The sequence below is a fragment of the Caretta caretta genome, chromosome 9, assembly GCF_965140235.1.
Source record: "Caretta caretta isolate rCarCar2 chromosome 9, rCarCar1.hap1, whole genome shotgun sequence".
Lineage (NCBI taxonomy): Eukaryota > Metazoa > Chordata > Testudines > Cheloniidae > Caretta > Caretta caretta.
Window position 1 is genome coordinate 16,988,333 of NC_134214.1, and position 18,207 is coordinate 17,006,539.

At 36.1% G+C, this 18,207-nt stretch overlaps 1 protein-coding gene across 5 annotated transcripts in view; it reads left to right on the top strand.

The window, feature by feature from the left end:
* Window positions 1-16,948, top strand: part of PHC3 (polyhomeotic homolog 3) — a 107,284-nt gene extending 90,336 nt beyond the window's left edge. For 3 of the 5 annotated variants that reach the window (XM_048863773.2, XM_048863770.2, XM_048863772.2), the window contains 3 exons: window positions 4,423-4,573; window positions 4,665-4,896; window positions 9,507-16,948. In XM_048863773.2, the coding sequence (XP_048719730.2) occupies window positions 4,423-4,573; window positions 4,665-4,896; window positions 9,507-9,661 (538 nt within the window). In that variant the 3' untranslated portion in view covers window positions 9,662-16,948. Of the gene's footprint in view, window positions 1-4,422; window positions 4,574-4,641; window positions 4,897-5,097; window positions 5,216-9,506 lie in introns of those variants that run through there. The other 2 variants (XM_048863771.2, XM_048863774.2) reach the window with 2 other exon arrangements.
* Window positions 16,949-18,207: the final 1,259 nt, after the last annotated feature.

The following is an 18,207-nucleotide window of genomic DNA, read 5'->3' on the forward strand; positions in this document are numbered from 1 at the left end:
GATTCTCAGTACATGTGAATCAACGTAGCTCAACTGAAATCAATGAGGCTGCATGAATTACACTGTCTGAGAATCTGACCCATAATGTAGGGAACAATCCTTCACTTGTAAGGGAAATGTTAGATGATCTTAAATATCTTCCATTTATAACTACAGATATTACAATACTGCAGGGTTTTTTTGCATGATGCTAAGAATTTAAACTGCTTTTTGTGTAGAGAGCATTAAGAATTTAATGAAAATACTCAGAATTAAATTTTCCAGTTAGTGATTGTTTTTTAATAGTTGAGCTGAAAGTAGAAAAGTCCATTCCCCGTTATTTACCTGCCGTCTGAAGCAATGGAACAATGGTGAACCCTTTAGGCTAAATTGAGAACTTGGTTTATTAACCAAATTAAATGAGTCACAAATGTGATGTGGCAGGAAAAATGTTCCATGCACTTTTTGGGTTGTGTACACAGAGGAACAAGGCAGTAATGGATACTCTGAGCATCACATTACCAAAATGATAAAGTATTGATAAATTTGAGAGAAATGAGAGAAGAGCAACAAAAATTAAGGAGCTGGACCAGAATGATTAATGATGAAATATTAAAAGAGCTAAACATGTATAGCTTGGCTAACTAACCCATGACTATGAAGATAATAGAACTGTTACAGATATTTGAAGGCCAAAGAGTCAGACAAGTCATTTGATGTTCTTCAAGGGGGCATAGTTAGGGCCCATGAGATCAAAGTAAAACAGAAAACTTGAATGTCAAGGGAAATAGCCTGACCGAGTGGTTTGTTGGTCTGTGGAATAGTCTCCCAAGGTGGTCTGAATGAAGCCCCGGTACTTGAGCTACTTAAAAATAGATTGAATAAAGCACTGGAATATGTACTGTAGGGAATAGTCCTATACTTGGTGGGAGATTGAAATTAGACATGGGAAAAATCTATCATTCTGTTTAGATTCTGATAAAAGCTTCATATGAACATGCACAAAAAGCTTCTGAGGTGAGCCCCACTAAGCTTTTGCCAGTGAGGAAAAACAAAATTTTAGCAGAAAGGTCTCCTTCTGAAATTACTTGTGCAGATACCCATTGTTAGGAGTGCCTTGCTTTGTCTTACAAGCCATAGAATCATTTCAGTAGAAAAAAAACTAAGGGGCACACGTACCCCAGACTTTCTGGAAATACAGCGGTATGGGTAAAAGGCCCTGCTTCCTAATCATCCATCCCTCTGTTCCTTTTTCTGCCATCAAGAGTTGCCATGTGACCTCCACCTCTCTCTTGTGTCAGTTTAGATCATACTACTATCCTTGGTGTCTGCGTGAGGAGCATGCACACTATAACTCTACAATCTGTCTGGGCTTTTATGTCCCAAGCCAGAGGCAATGGAATATGGAGGAATATTTGTCAATCTCTTGATTCCGCTGACCTCAGATAATGCCTCATGATGAGGAGGCTCCAAACCCTTCTGCTCCTCACCCTAGTGATCTGAGCAGTTGTGGCTGTCTGCTCTTGTTGTTAAGGCTCACAGATGTATCCTTATTTGGACAAGTGGTTCATAAGAATTCTGTCAGATCAGGTGTGAGTCACATCAGCAAGATAACATGCTTCAACTCTTTTGGAATGAGGATACATGTAAAAAAGTCTGTATTGAGTCCAGCTCAAATGCTACAATGTATAGGAGCTTCTTTGGATTCCAGAAGGATCCCTGCTTGTCTGGTTCAAGGCTGATTCTACAAAAGGCAGTCGTATTAGAACTTCCCAGTAAGCATCTGTTTACAGTGGTAGGACTGATGGCTTCATGCACTTTCATAATGCCATTTATGAGACTTCTTATGCATCTGCTTTAGGGGTTTGGCTAAATTTTCTTTACAATCTAGTCATTCATAGTCTGCATAGAATTCCATCTCTGGTCTCAACAGAGGTTGAAAAGTTTATTTTGAAATCCAGAAAGCATTTCACTAGTCATTGTTATACTTCGAAGTGGAAATGTTTAAAGGAGTAGTCAAGTCCTGAAAATGTTGATCCTGCTAATTGACCAATCACAGTTACTTTTGGTTACGGTCTCTTTATGAGAAAGATGGTATGATTTCTGTCTAAGGTACATCTGGCAGTCATTTAAGTTTACCATGCACCTATGGGTTAGTATACAAAGGGGTGAGAAGAGACTGAAAAACTGTTTAAGGGGCTGTCACACTTGTATTTATTAATTTTTAACTGTAGAAGTCTTCAGGATTTCAATCTGATCCGACCAACTCTTTTGTGTACTGATAAATTGAGCTATTTTTAAAAAGTGGGGGGCAGGAACCACAAACATTTAATCATTTCTTTGCCATTTTTCATCAAAATTTGAACTATTTTGACCAGCTCTGCTGATAAGTGACTGCTTTTGCCATTATCCTTTGAAGCTTGCATTTTTATTGCCATTACTTTGGCTATAAGGCTCAATAAATCCATGCCCTTGTGGCTGATCCTTCTTTATGCCACCTTACAGGAAATTTCATCCCAAACCATTTATTTAGTTTGTAACCTTTAATTTCCTAGAACTTGTGATTTATGATGAGAGGCCAGATTCAGAATCCATTGGTTAGATGTTACAAGGATGCTGTGTATCTCTTTTTAAATTTAGATACATATAAACCTTTCTGTAAGTCACCTAATTTGTTCGTGGCATTGGTGAGGAAACCTAAAGTCTCTGTTGAAGTTTAGAAATCATCAAAATGGATCAAGTTATGTATTCAGATTTGTTGTGTTCCGGTGCCAGAATGACTTAGGACTTGTCTTCACTGCCGTTAATTTGAGTTGTAACTCGAGTATTTCCCGTCCACACGCAAACACAAAACTCCTTAATTCAAGTGTGGTGCTGCTTTTCACTTGAATTGGCTGGCTCATCAGGGGTTCCTGCTAGAGCTCAAGTTAGGACAACAGCTGCTAATATGACCATTCTGGAGCTATTTGAGTCCATACTGCACTTCAGTGTCACTAGTCCTCAGTGGCATCCCATAATTTCCTCCAGTGCCCAGAAAAAAGACATGTTCTCCCACAATTCTTTGGGAAAGAAGTCACAGAGCAGCTCAGCTTTTTGCAGTGCAAAGAACCATAGGATATGCCTCTACAAATCTTAGTGCAACACATGAACGAGTGCAATGCTAATATGGACACAACAACTTGAGATTAATTTTGCCGTCTGGCTACTCTTATTCAAGCTAAACTAATTCAAGAGAAGCAACTTGAGAGTCTAATTCAGTTACCTCCACAGGAAAGATATACCTTAAAGGCAATGTTTTCATTAGAGCCCATTTCACTAGAAGAATGGCAGCTACTGGTCTTTGGCTAAACTAATGTCATTTGTGAAAATTGGCAAGGCTGCCCTTTGAAGTTCAGTTCATGCTTTTACAAAGAATTGTCTCTGTTTGGCGACAAGGTTGGATATTCATGTGAGGGGACCAGTGCTTTTGTCTCTGTTCATGTAGTACCATGTAGCCCTTGTTCTGAGGATCCGCTGTTTGCTCCAGAATAGGGCTCTGTGGAGCTGGTTTCATGAGAGGGGTGAAAAAAAAAGTATATTTCATAATAGTAACAGAAGTTCTCCAATTATATTACCTCTGCCACTCCATACCAGACATTTTCCCTCCACCTTCAGAATTTGTGTTAGGCTCTTCTGAATTGAGAGAAACAGAAGGACAGTTAGCGGGCAGGACCTTTCAAACCAAAGGCGGTGTCAGCTGGAGCCCCAGTGTAGACAGTGATTGTCTATACTGGGACTTCTCCCACTTGTGTTAATCTTATAAATTTCCCAGTGTAGACAAGATTTACCTGCCAGAACATCTCTGGGTGGGAAATGCACTGAGCACTGGTGATTTTTGCTACTGCTGGTTATGGTTTGATGATCTGTAAAGTAAGTTTGTGGCTCCTACAGTGTGGCTCTGCAGAGAAAATATATTGGAGATCTTCAGTTGCTGGTAAGTAACCTTGTTCTATCATTTTTGGTCATAATTTGTCAAGGCATGATTTGTGTGTGCCACCTGTTCAAAATATTTTGTTTATTAATATGGCCAAATTCTGATAAGGAAGGGAAAAGTGGTATAGTTATCCCCAAAATGTACACACTGCAAAAATCAGTGCTCATGCGTGCCTGTAATCTGTATAATAGCAATTATATGTACAGGCTCAATAGGCATTCTGCCCCTACTAAAAATTAAGAATAATCTGAATAATGGGTACTGCTGGCTCAGGGAGTACACAAGTATTAGCATGCAGGCCAAGCGCTATTACAGCTCCCCAACTTTTCTAGGGAAACAGGATTGGAACAAACATGTTCCACCAAGCAGACTACATTTCCATAGGAAGCATAAAATGTTGTTTATATTGATTTTAAAAAAAAATTCTACTGAGTTATCAGTACACTATTGAATATATTTTGTTTCTTTAGGCACAACGTAAGTTGCACTAAAAAATTTGGGCTGTTTACATCAGACAAGAACAGTCGTTGGAATCGGAAGTCAGATAGCCAAAGTCTTGGACGACGTGCGCATCGACCAAGTGGCTCTGATGGGGCATCACGAGAGCATTTCCTTAGACAGGTCTGTGGAATACTTGCTTAAAACTAGAGCACTATTTTAGGAATTGCAAAAGAAATATAATAGCATAGTTTCTTTGTATTACATTTTCCAGCTTCCAATTACTTATCCATCTGCAGAAGATGATTTGGCTTCTCATGATGATGCTGTGCCAGCTGCCATGACCACTCGTCTGCGAAGACAAAGTGAGAGGGAAAGAGAGCGTGAACTTAGGGAACTAAAAGTTAGAAAACTGCCAGAGAACATTGACTTCTCACCATCTGTACAAGCTGATCCATCAGTGTGGACAGTTGATGAAGTTTGGGCCTTCATACGTTCTTTGCCTGGTATGTAATGTAGATACTTTCACTTTACAAAACAAAAAACAAACAAAAAAAAACACACACACACACAGTTTTGGAACATTAAAGCTCTTTGCTTTTTTTTAGCATGGTTATGAGGGAGAGGTACTGTAACAGCACTCAGATGCTAGTTAATTGGTAGTAGAGGCTGGAATGTGATTTGTTTCCTCTTGCTTGTTCCCTCAGCACAACCGGGTTTCCCCTCCAAGCCCCATGTCGATAGAACTAGTCCCACCTCTGCTGTGGCATCCCAGCTGATGGAGAGTAAAGGTGTTCCTCCCTTCAGTCTGATTTCTCTCAAGAGGTCAGTAGAGAGATTGAATCAGACACACTTCCTCCCTTTTATGCTTCTCTTTCTATCTCTTCCCTCCTTACTCTTTCTTCATTTAAAAGAGAAAGCAAGAAAGGGGCTCTTCTTTCCTTATATATTATTGAAAGATTAACATTAAAGATCTTTTATAATATAAAAGACTGATTTACATTTTTTTTCCTTTATAAAATTAAATCCACAGTTTGTATGGCTTTTCAGAGGACCTGAAATACAGAGAGCCTTTTCTATGTAGCCTCTAAGGATGCATGTATTGGAAATCGTACAGACAATTGTAATATTCCATTCTAATATCTAGGATGGGTCTCCTGTCTTGTTATGTACATATTTTCTCTTTTAGCTCAGTGTTCATAGTTGTGATTTTACATTTGTTTGGCATTTTCTTCTGTGACTAGCTCCCATATCTGCTTCCCCCTTGGGGAAATGTAGTTTTGCTCAGGCACATATCTTACCCTTTTCTGGTGATGAGGCCTACCTCACTACCTGAAGCAATCAAAGATTCTTCTCTTACCAAAACATGCCTCTTACATCTCTGCACATTGAAACTCAGGTTGGCTCTGTTCTTATTAGCTTACTTGCTTCTGGGATTTATAGTGATAGCAAACAATTTCTCTTGAAACACAAACATTTTAGTAAGATGATTTTTTGTGGGAAAGTATCTTCATCCCTGGGTGATAAAACTTGCCTTTTTGCCACTGGTCTTTTATGAAGTAAATCAAATTTAGAAGAATTTAATTTGACAGTAAGTGATGCTTCTATAAAGAGGTAGAAATTTTTAATCCACAGAAATTACCCTTGATGTACATTCCTTCTGGTGACTATAATATGTGGATGTATATTAAGCTGCATTATCTACCTTGGATCACCCTACAGTACGTTTTTAAAACATGCAGAGCAGCCTAGGCATGAGAAATTCCTGTGCAACTGTGCTAAACAAGGACACTGTTCTTAAAATCCTAATGTATAGTTCTCTACTTTGAAACAATTACCTGAGGAAGTTTCTACAGGATACTGAATCTGTTCCTCATATATGTTTGATAAACATGTTGATTTCTGAATTTAAATGAGACTTGTTCAGAAATTTCTCTACAGTTAACATTAGGTTTCAGTCCAGTCTAAGGTCTTGTTTTCTGCCCTCCTTGGAAATTATTTATCTTCTAGATATCCAAATGATGGGCCCCAACATACCAAAAAGCTTCCTTATTACTATATGGCTACATTTCTTATCTTTTTGGGCACTTCCAGGTTCTCGTCATACCTCCAGTATGTTTTCAAGCAGTATTCTAGAAAATGTTCTCCTATATTACTAACAGAATTGGCAGAGGTGATTGACCTTTGTACAGAAAAGAATCAGGATAGTAATTGGACTGCATATATTATTTTGGATTATGAATCTAATGCACGCCGTACAGGCCATCAGTCTTGTTATACAACATTGATTTGTCAGTTTCTGTCTTTGGTAATCCATTAGATACCTTTGATTTACAGCCTTCTAAATAGAATCCATGAACTGAAATCTAAGCACAGAATAGGGTCTCCTCATCTGGTGTCTATACGTAGCTTTTCCTGAATTCCCTGGGAGCTTTTTTAGGGTCTATTGGTTTCTGTGACATTTTTACTGCCGCTAATTTCTCCTGGAGAAGAAGAAGAATTGTTGGATCTGCTGTGGCATATGCTCCTCCAGAGATGTTCCACTTTCACATATACTGTTCCAAGGTTAGTGGTCTTTATATAACCCCAAATGCTCATTACCAACTGGGTGCAATACAAGGTATATACAGTATACTCACTCTTTTGGCAGTTGTGAATGCTAGTATATATTTGAGTAAGGGAATTGAAATAATCCAAACTCCAATCCCTCAATTTTCCAAAACTGACTTTAAAACAGGTTTCTTAGTAAAACGCTTTAGATAAGCTATTACCAACAGGAGAGTGGGTTGGGGGGGGGGAGGAGAGAGAGAAAACCTGGATTTGTGCTGGAAATGGCCCACCTTGATTATCATACACATTGTAAGGAGAGTGATTACTTTAGATAAGCTATTACCAGCAGTAGAGTAGGGTGGAGGGAGAGAAAACCTTTTGTAGTGATAGACCCATTTTTTCATGGTTTATGTGTATAAAAACATCTTCTGTATTTTCCACAGTATGCATCCAATGAAGTGAGCTGTAGCTCACGAAAGCTTATGCTCAAATAAATTGGTTAGTCTCTAAGGTGCCACAAGTACTCCTTTTCTTTTTGATAATAGAATATGTAATCCTTTCTCTGGTGTGTTATCAGAGTATATAGATCATTATGAGATGCTTAATTTTTCTTTTCCTCTTTTTATGCCACTATACTTGTTAGTGTCCAGGAACCCCAATCAGGTATCAAGGCCCCATTGTGGTAGGTGCTATACCAACAGTTAACAGAAGACAATCTGCTGCTTTACAGTAGCTATGTTAATTAATGTGTTACTGAGTTGTAGCTTAAAGTTCCTGAAGGCATAGTTTATGCTATGGAATTCTCCATCAAGACGTTCCTGTTTCCTAGCCATTTAGCTCAACAGTCCTCTAATCTGCATCACCCTGGACTGTAACTCGTTCATCTCCTTAATAAATTGTCAATTGATTTGATACATAACCAAATCTGTGTATAGAATACTAAAAAGGAAATAGAAAGTGGGTTTACTCTTTATGGAGGGCTTCCTGTTTCAGCTCATAAATTTTATTGCTTTCATACGCAGTGACACTCCACTAAAGCTGAACTAACACTTCTTCACCACTTTCTATTTACCTGTCCTTTGCTCATTTATAAATCAGACTGAAAAGAGGACAATATTTATATTTAAATTCTATAAAAGAATGAAGTTACAATGAGATCCAGAATTAGTCACTTGCTCTCATCCTAGGAACAATGGTGCCTGGTTCTGTTGGGAACACAAATAGGGACTTCTCCATGTGGAGGATTTCCCCATAACTGTACAGATTCTTTATAAAAGGGAAAAGCCAAAAATATTAAATGAAATCAAGAAAGTAAAACTTATTGAGTAATAATTAAAATCAGGAATGGGGGGTGGAAGGTTAAGGGAGAAAACATCTGAAAGGATATAAAAAGAAATGTGCCAGACAAGTGGATTAAGAAAATAAGTTATTGTTTTTAAATTAATATAAAATATGAGGTATAGTGGGAAAGGAGAATCTTCAAGTCAAAACTGAAAATGAGTGGTCTTCTAGGTGCTAGAGGACATTTATACATTCTCCATAGGACACAACTACCATACAATTTGGCATAATTGACAGTTTCTGCTTAACAGATTCCTGGCCTGGCATTGAAATAGCAAGGATGTTGCAGGTCAGGTTGAAATATAACAGAAATCCCCACTTAATGGGATTAGGAAAACTGTTCATCAGGACATCTCTCAGAGAATCATTTTCTTTCCCCCAATGACAATCTGTGGGAGAGATTGTTGGTTATTTGAAACAGTCTTTCCCATTGAACATCCCAATTTTCTGTGTTAAAGTTGCAACCATGTATCAGTGAGCTGAATGCTTGTTACCTTGTTAGTTAAGGAAAGAAAAAAAAACAAACAAACCTGGGAAACACAGCATTATGGTACTCCTCAAACAAGGCACCCAACTACCTTAACTCACCTCCATTGACATGCCAGTCTACTATCTTTCCTTCTTCAGACATAGAGTATGCCTTTCGATCAATGCCTGTAATATTAATGATTTTTGTTGGGGGAGTTCTAATAAAACTTCATAGCTAAAAATTCTGAAAATTTAAGTCAGAGTTGCACATGTGAACCCAAAAACCGGGGATATTTCAGAAATTATAGGTAAGTAATTTTTTTCTGAGCCTCTGAGATTTGAGCTGTTCACACCTGCAGAATATTAATGTCATCTTTTCTTGCCGGAGAGAACCCAGATGGATTCTGTGTTTTTATTTAATAGGTATTTCTTTAGTCTGCATCAAAGGACTCTGAGATCATGGCAATCATTCTTGTAAACAAAATAGGAAAAAATTGCCTTGTTTTACACTAGGATTTTTAATTTCTAATGGGCACAGTTGCACCAGTGGTAGCACCAGTCGATGAGGTAATGTAGATAGGACTCAGCTGAATTCAGGAGCTCTTGCAATCGTTGTCTAACTCTCATCTACACTACAACTTCCACCAATGAAAAATACAGCCATTGGGAATTATGAATCAGAAAAATTCCACTGTATACAAGGCCATTGCATCTGTCAGCATTTATTTCTAACCTACTATTTCTTATTCCACTGCAGGTTGTCAAGATATTGCAGATGAATTTAGAGCACAAGAGATCGATGGACAGGCCCTTCTCTTGTTGAAAGAGGATCACCTTATGAGTGCAATGAACATTAAGCTGGGACCTGCACTGAAAATTTGTGCCCGCATCAACTCATTGAAGGAATCCTAATGGGAAGCTTTAGACAGTAGCTTCTCTCTAACAGACTGATACATACTATGGCATACCTATTACTGTGATATTTTGCTAAATATCTTTTTTTCCCCCCACATAATGACTTTAAAATTTACTCCTCCGGCTGTATCATATAATCCTCCAAAACTTCCAGTAATTAGCAAATTTATAAGCAATGCTTGGGAATTGTTAGAATAAAGCAAAGGGTGAGGTAGGATGAGTGGCACATATAAAACGTAATATGTTGTGGTAGATGATACTAGTCTCTTCCCTCTCTCCCTCCCCCCCCCCCCCCCCCAAAAAAAAACAACACCCAAAACCATGGTCTGTATCATACAAGGTTAAGGGGTTTTTAACACAATCTGATCATCGTTTGAATTTTGTTCATATGTTCAGAAAAACAAATTTTCCCACAAGCATTTTTTAGACTATGGAATAACAGAAGAGTCCACAAAGTCTGTGGAAGCACTGATTATGGTAAAATGCTATGCATTTAGACACTCTCTGAGTTTCATTTCGTCTTGAGCATATCATTTGAAGGGAATTTGTAACAAACCTCTTCTTCTTACAGCCTAAAGCTTATCTGTTGGCCATTTTAGTATTTTCTTCATTTGGAAGTATTCTGTAAAATGTAGGGTGTTCATCGTAACTCTTAACATTCGCAGTGGTAGAACTACTGGCAAGCAAATGGCATGACTCTCTTCCCAGAGAGTGCTGAAGCACATACATTACTTTTGTTGTTTGTATGCTGGTATGCACTAAGACAGCATTAAATTGTTATACTTCTAGTTTGCTTGCTGCTAGTTAACCTAGACCAACACACAGTTGCTGGTTAAAAGGAAAGAATTAGTCAAAGGTGTGCTGACATTTGGCTCCTATTTCACAGATGACTTTGAAGAGCAAATTGGACCTGCAGAAAATGGTGTAGTTCCCTTTCCTTCATTAGACATAACACTTTGTTTCTATCTACCAGAGGTCAGCATTAGAACCACTGCATTGAATTATAACTTCTTGAACTGACTGTATCAAAAGATTCTGTTCCGATATTTTCTATCAGCCTATGAAGCTGGAAGTTAAGATTACCCAAAGTTACCTACTTAATGCAAAATGTATGGTGAGAGCTTAACACCCAGTGGGGCAACAAAAGATTTAGAAAAATACACAGCCAAAAGCTGGGGGTTTTTTGCAAGGCACTTTTAGATTTATTTTTTTCTGTACACACAGTGGTGTGGGGAAGACAGTCTAATCTGGCTAATGCTAGTGTGGTTAAATCAAACTTCTTAGCTGAAAGTGCACTGTGCAGATAGTTGGCAGTGTTCATTTCAGTGGTAAAAGAATGGCTACTTTGGGTTCTGCTTAGCTTCTTTCTTTTCTTTTTTTTATCTTATCTGTGCTTGTTTGATAAGCTAGTAGAAGACTAAAGATATGTTGATATTTATCTCTTGGATTTGTCAAAACTAGAGAGCGTTAATTATTTATATACAAAAATACTATTGGCTAATTTTTTAATCTTTGTCTGATTACTGTGTTATTCTTTGTTTGGCAATGTAGAAAGTACATGTGTTACACGTGAATTGTGAATTGATAATGAATTACAGTATGTTAGATAGTGTGATCTTCTATTGTGAGGCTTATAGCCTAGATCTACAGTTGTTTGTAGTGTTACATGCATGTTAGTTTGGTTATTGTTTTAATCTTGAATTGTTGGACAGTTTTCAGAAAAACACTTCTACAGTTAGCAGTTATATGTATATAAAGACTAATATATATATATATATGCATGTCAACAAGGATTTTTTATATATATTAGCCTTTAATATATATAAATCCTTGTTGACTAATTATTGACAGACTGCCAGGAGCTCAAAGTAACCCAGATTGCTGTACACATTCATTCTGGCTCTTTTGCTGAGCTACACTTCATATATAATTCCTTATAGAGCTGGGAGAGCCACAAAACACTATGTATGCTTTAAAATATCGTGGATTGGAGAACTGGAATTGTAGGCCTGGTCCACACTTAAAAGTTTTGCTGCTTTAACTATGCTAACATAATTAAAGCAGTGCAACCAAAAAAGCTAGTGTAGATAGTTATATTAGTATAAAATTATAGCTTATTCTGGTTTGGCAAAGTGAAATAAGCTATCTTGGATTAGAGTAATTAATATTGGTATAACTGCATCCACACTGGAGCTTTTCCTGGCATAATTTATTCAGTAAGATCACTTTTTAAATTGATGCTGCTTCAAAACTAGTTGATCAAAAAGGAAAAGAAGCTTATGATTTTCTAGTGTGTGTGGTCTTGGAGTTTTTTTTTTTTTAATTATTACTATTGAATGTTGATTGGGATATGGGGCTGAACAGAGCTCTAAGTTCATATTTTTCAGTCTTAGATGTTATTTATTGTTCCTACAGAAGTAATTGTAATTTTTTAAAAAGTCACTTTTGCACAACGAGCTATAGTTTCAGTTTGGAAATATTTTAAAGAGATTTAAAATAGAATAAAACATCTACATATTCAGAGGAATTAATATCAGTGTAAGTCAGATGACTTACATTAGAGCCAGTAGACTGTGTGGCTAAATCTCTGCAGATTGCTTTGAAAATGTGGGGGCATTTAAAAAGTTTAATCCCAGTATCATTTTCAGATTCTTCTATACATTGAAATGTTAGACACATGTTTGAGAGGTGTTGTTGCATCTTTATACTAAGAAAAGCTTCATTGATTTCTCATGTGCCAGGCCTTGTAAAAGTCAACTCCGTTATTTCGATTGAAAGCAGTAGGATGCACATGAAATAAAACCTTCCCACTGTACATCAGAAAACAGTTAAAGTGTTAGAATACCAATGATTTAAGAGTAAGAGGGCCTGATCCGATGATCTCTGGAGACAAGGGAAGTTGTATTGAGCCCTAAGTGTGTAATAATTGTGTGGAACCGGAGGAGAGATGTTTGTGTTCTAAAGGCTCTATACACTTTTGGACATACTCTTATATTAATTTTTATTCATTATGTAGTAGGGCCTGTCAACACCTACATTCAAGTTGTGAGTACAGTTATTATAGTAGGGTTTTTACAAGCATTGTTTTTTACTATTGTAATAACTTATGAGTTAGTTGTTTTGTGCTTTATTTTGCTAAAAGGATGAAGCTTTTGGCATTTAGGGGCTGGTCCAGCACTCTTTGAAGCTTGATTCCCCTTGACTTCAATGGGTGCTGGATCAGGTCTTCAGTGCAGCTGAAGAGAGAAGTATCTGAAAGTGCTACTGAACTGAGCACTACCAAATAACCTTAATTAAGTCAAGACATCTCACTGGTAGTATTTGCAAGTCTTTTCTCTTATTTATTGAAGATGTGTGTAGATATAGTTATAGTGAAATAAGTTATAGTTTGAGCCAGATTTTGCAGTGTGCTTATCAGGTAAGTGTGAGCCACAAGGTAAGAACGTTTTATCAGTTTTGCCAAAAATTTCTTTGTAAACATGATTAAAAGTTCATTTTCCCCTCTTTGTTTTAAATGTAATTTAGAGAACATGGCCAAGTATATTCTGAAAGAGAGAGGGGAGTTTCACTATTTTTAATGAAAAAAAGTGTCTAAAATTAGACAAGTTAATATTTGTCTTGGAAGATTAAGGGAATTAGTGCTGGCATAAGCAAATTCAACTCTATAGAGTTGCACCTGTTTATGGAAGAGAAGAATTTGACTCTGTTTAATTTGTGTTCTCATTGCATTGCAAATAATAATATCTGAGTGAGAGAAATAGTGCTGTCTTCTCGTATCACACATCTTAAGGAGAAGTTTTAAACTATGCCAGATTTCCTCCCCAAGCATCACCATAGAGATTAAAATGTGATTTTTACATCATGAGTGTAGGCTGTGTGCACCAGTGCCTCTTGTGTAGTGGTTAGAACAAGAGACTGATAACTAGGCTCTCAGAGTTCTATTCAAGTCTCTTACGTTAAAATCGCAGTGTAACTTTGGTTACGTTTTCTACACTTCAGTTTTTACCCTTCTATAAATTGTGTAATATTTATACATCTCAGATACTATTATGGGGCAAATTAATGTTGAAATGGTGAAATTCTGAGAAGAAAGGTAATATATAAGCAGCATATTATTTAAATTTTTCAATAAGCTTGCAGTTCACTTGGAGTTGACAAAGATGTGGATTCAGCTTTTCCTAAAAAGCACATGCATAAGAATCAGTGGGGTAAATATATTTCAAGAGAAATTGAGAGGATGAGTGAAAATTTCAGACTGACTTCCAATGCAAGCTACTTGCTGCTAAATTATCCAAAATGTCATCTAGATATAAAATAGACATCTAGAAATAGAGCCTTTTGAAGAGTTTTATATGAATTATAATTTGAGCACAAATATCTTAGTACAATGATAAATAAATATTAAATAAGTATAATGTTTAATTCATACTTAATGAACATTTTTAAAGTACTGTATTCTTATATAGCTGCAGTTGAAAAGTACAGCATTGTTCACACATAATAAATCAGCATATTTCAGCCTCCTGATGAGGAAGTAGAAGTAGAAGCACAAAAATAATTGACACAAGTATAGAATGGTTTATTAGGTACAACTGCTCTGCAGATGAAACCAGTTTGATCCAGGAGAGATGTGAGTTAGCATTAGTAAGAAAAATAAAAGATTAATAAGTACCTAATATTTCCATTTGGAGCTGAAAAGCAAATAAAATCTCTCATTAAAGAGCAGATTTACATGGTCTCATCTGAGTCCATTCATTGGTTTCTTAATGGAATCTAAGATGAGATGGATACAGAAAGTTCTTAATAAGGGTAGCACCTACATCATGAATTTATTGGGTGTTTATAATAATGATGGCTAGATGACTATACAGAATTTGGATGGCATGTGGCCTGTTAAAGGAGGACTTTAATGCTGACACAAGCATGCACATAAATTAATGCACAAAGCACATTTGGCAGTGATTTTTCTATAATTATTTTGCCAGTATTTGAAATATTTGCAGTTACCACCTTCTCAACATATTAGATTCTGCAGTGAATCTGTAATCCTGTTAATCATATCATGGTGTGCAGTTGTATTGTTATATCAAAGATGCAGCATTATAGCTTCCCACTGTAGTATCAGCTAAGATAAGAAAATGGGGTAGAGAGAGAAGATAGCTTGTGGAAGGGTAATGGGATACAGATAGTTTTACCATAGGTCACTGGGGTTCAACTATGATTTTAAAAAAAATAGTTATCCTCGAGCTGGTATCCTACATGACATGAGTCTATTATCTCAGTCTAGGATTTAGTGAACAATTTTTCCACATGCTAATTGCTTTCTTTAAATAAGAAAACAAGGATTAAATGAGCAGAAAGAGAAAACTACCATTTCATATTTAAAGATGGTTCCTCCAACACTGGGTTAAAGCACAGTAGGAGGATGGTATGTGGAAGCTGGTCTTCCTGCTGTTATCTAGTCAATGGACACATTGACATCCTGAGGGTTGAAATCCTATCTGATACCTTTTCCCAAAGTGTGTGGGTTAAAAAAAAAAAAAAAGTATTCTATTTTAAAGTTTTCTAAATCTTGCTTTAAAAGTATTCTTTGTAATATAAAGTTTGTGAATTGAAATTGATTTGCTTTGTCACATTTCCATGTAAAAATTGCCATTCGCTTTAAAATGATTGCAGCAAATATTAAGAATGCTGCCATCTCAGGACAGATAAAGTATGTAAAGTACTATTAGATCTAGATTTTAAAAGCCAAATCTGACTTGTCAATGTTAGTAACCTTATCTAACTTTTTAAAATTTCATCTATAGTTCATGTTCCATTTGAGAAGTTGATGTATCATAATTCTTACTGGACTAGAGATTAGATTAACCTCATTAAACAGGAGCTGCTAAAATGGATGTGACAGGACATAACCTTATAATCTTCACCTATTGTCATATGAAGTTAAAATGAAGTATTTTCATACATAAACCTGTGGATTAGGTAAAGTTTTACTTATTTCATTATCTTTAAATGCCTGGTGCATGAATACATTTGAGATATGCTGATTTTTAAATTCCATTGGGTTTTTGTAAATATTTTATCAGCCCTTTTTGGTGTGTATCCAGTTTATATAGGCTGAAGAAACAGCGTTCAGAAACGTGGTAGGGCAGGGTTTGCCCTATATCTTTTCAAATAGTAACTAGAAATTAAGTTTATTGGTTGGTGTTTTTCAGGATTGTTCTTGAAGGTATTCGTTATTTTCCTATTTTTAACATAAAATACAATACCGTTTCCATGCTGTGTAAGCCAGCATAAGGGATGAACCTGTGATTGTGGTGCCAAACATTTCAAACTACGTATTGTTAAATATTGCCTTTTCCTGTTTGCACTAGTTCTTAAAATTCAACTGTTTATTGGTAATTTAGCAAATGACACCATAGGCATTTCACTTGCTTTTTAACCATACTTCCCCCAACCATTTTGCATGTGTTTAAATTTTTGCTCCTCCTTTTGGTTACATCTTTGAAAAGGACACTTTGGTTATTGAAACCTCAGAAAGATGTGGCACGCGGTGAATGAGAGAAGCTTTATGCAAGGTAAAGTCATGTATTAAAACTGACAATTGAACTTTTGTTTGCAAAAAAATTTGGATTTATATATATATATATATATATATATATAAAAAAGAGAATAATGTGTTTGTTCTTATCATGGAGTGATATCATACTGGATTCTTCTTTATCAAGAAGTTTTAGCATATGTAGCATCAAATTCAGCAACTAGATCAATGTCTATAATTAAAGTGTAATATCAGTGTCTATAATTAAAGTAATAATGTAAATGTTAATCCAAAATTAAGTTAAAGAAATTTTACTGTTGAAGAGCACAGTGAACTATGTAAAATATCATCTTCACTTTGTGTATCATTTTTAAAGAAAAAAGCACTTTCCTATTAACCAGCATGTGAATGAATTATAGATTCTCATATTTGTTAGTCTGTAACAGAGTGAAGTAAAATTTACCTTTAACAACATGTCTGTGAATGGATAATCTGATTATACAAGTGTTGAATCAAAGCACCTTATACTATGCTGCTTAAATTTGCTTGTAATTGCACCTTTTGTTATCTGCACATTTTTTCTTATTGAACATTCTTGTGTGATAACATTGCTCCCTGTGGGTCTAAGTGGAAAACTAGCCAACCTACAGCATCATTTATTTATATCATTATATTTCAATACTATGTTGTATTGTGAGTTCAATGCTTCAAAAATAAAAGCTACTTCCATTTGTTTACTTTGATTATTTAATCAGTTTTATTTTTTCACTTTAAAATTAGAAATTAAATGCTACATAAAGCTTTAAGGACAGGAGAAGAACAACCAACATCTATTCACTTGAGTTGGGTTAGCCGTTACAAGTTAATATTTTTCCCACTAAGGTAGGGAATATAATTTTTAGTTAAAACATTTGCTTTCATATTCCAACTATAAAAAAACCTCTCGCTTTAACCAGGAAGTAACTGTCCTTTCTGACTGCTGTCCGATTGCAACTTAGTTTTTTTAAAATGTTTGCATATACAGTATCGTTTTTGGTGCATATAAAGTAAGCATATTTACACATCTTGGCAAATAAATCATGAAACATTTTTAAAATGTCACTGAGAGCATCTTTTTTTAAAAATATGCTTAAATAACAAAACACAGGTCTAGTTTCTTTACCCATTCTGTACAACCAAGATCCATATATCAGCCTGCCTGCCTTCCCCATATCTGTAAAATCAATATCTAAAGATATGTACAACATTCCAACTGTGGAATAATCTCCTATTCTAATTCTTAATTAGAATCTTTTAATTTGTGTTCAATTCCTTTATGCATCCCATTCTGTATTGATAAATATTTTATAGATGTATTTAAAAAATACATATATAAAATCATATATACATAGGGCTGAAAGAAACCTTGGGAGGTCATCAGGTCCAGCCCCTGTGCTGAGGCAGGATCAAGTAAATCTCGACCACCCCTGGCAGGTGTTTGTCCTACCTATTTAAAAACCTCCAGTGATGGGGATTCCACAACCTTTCTTGGAAGCCTATTCCAGAATTTAACTACACTTATAGTTCAAAAGCTTTTCCTACTATCAAACCTAAATCTCCCTTGTCACAGATTATGCCAAATTACTTCTTGTCCTACCTTCAGTGCACATGGAGAACAATTGATCTCTGACCTCTTTATAACAGCCCTTAACATAAAACTGTTGTTAGGTCCCCACTCAGTCTTCTTTTCTCAAGACAACCTGCCCAGTTTTGTTTTGTTTTTAAACTTTTCTTCACCGGTCAGGTTTTCCAAGCCTTTCATCATATTTGTGGCTCTCCTCGGGAACCTCTCCAATTTATCCACATCTTTCCTAAAATGCGGCACCCAGAGCTGGACATAGTACTCCAGGAGAGGCCTCACTGATGCCGAGTAGAGCGGGACAATTACCTCCCATGTCTTACCTACAACACTCCTGTTAACACATCGCAAAACACTAGCCTTTTTCAGAATTGTTGACTCATT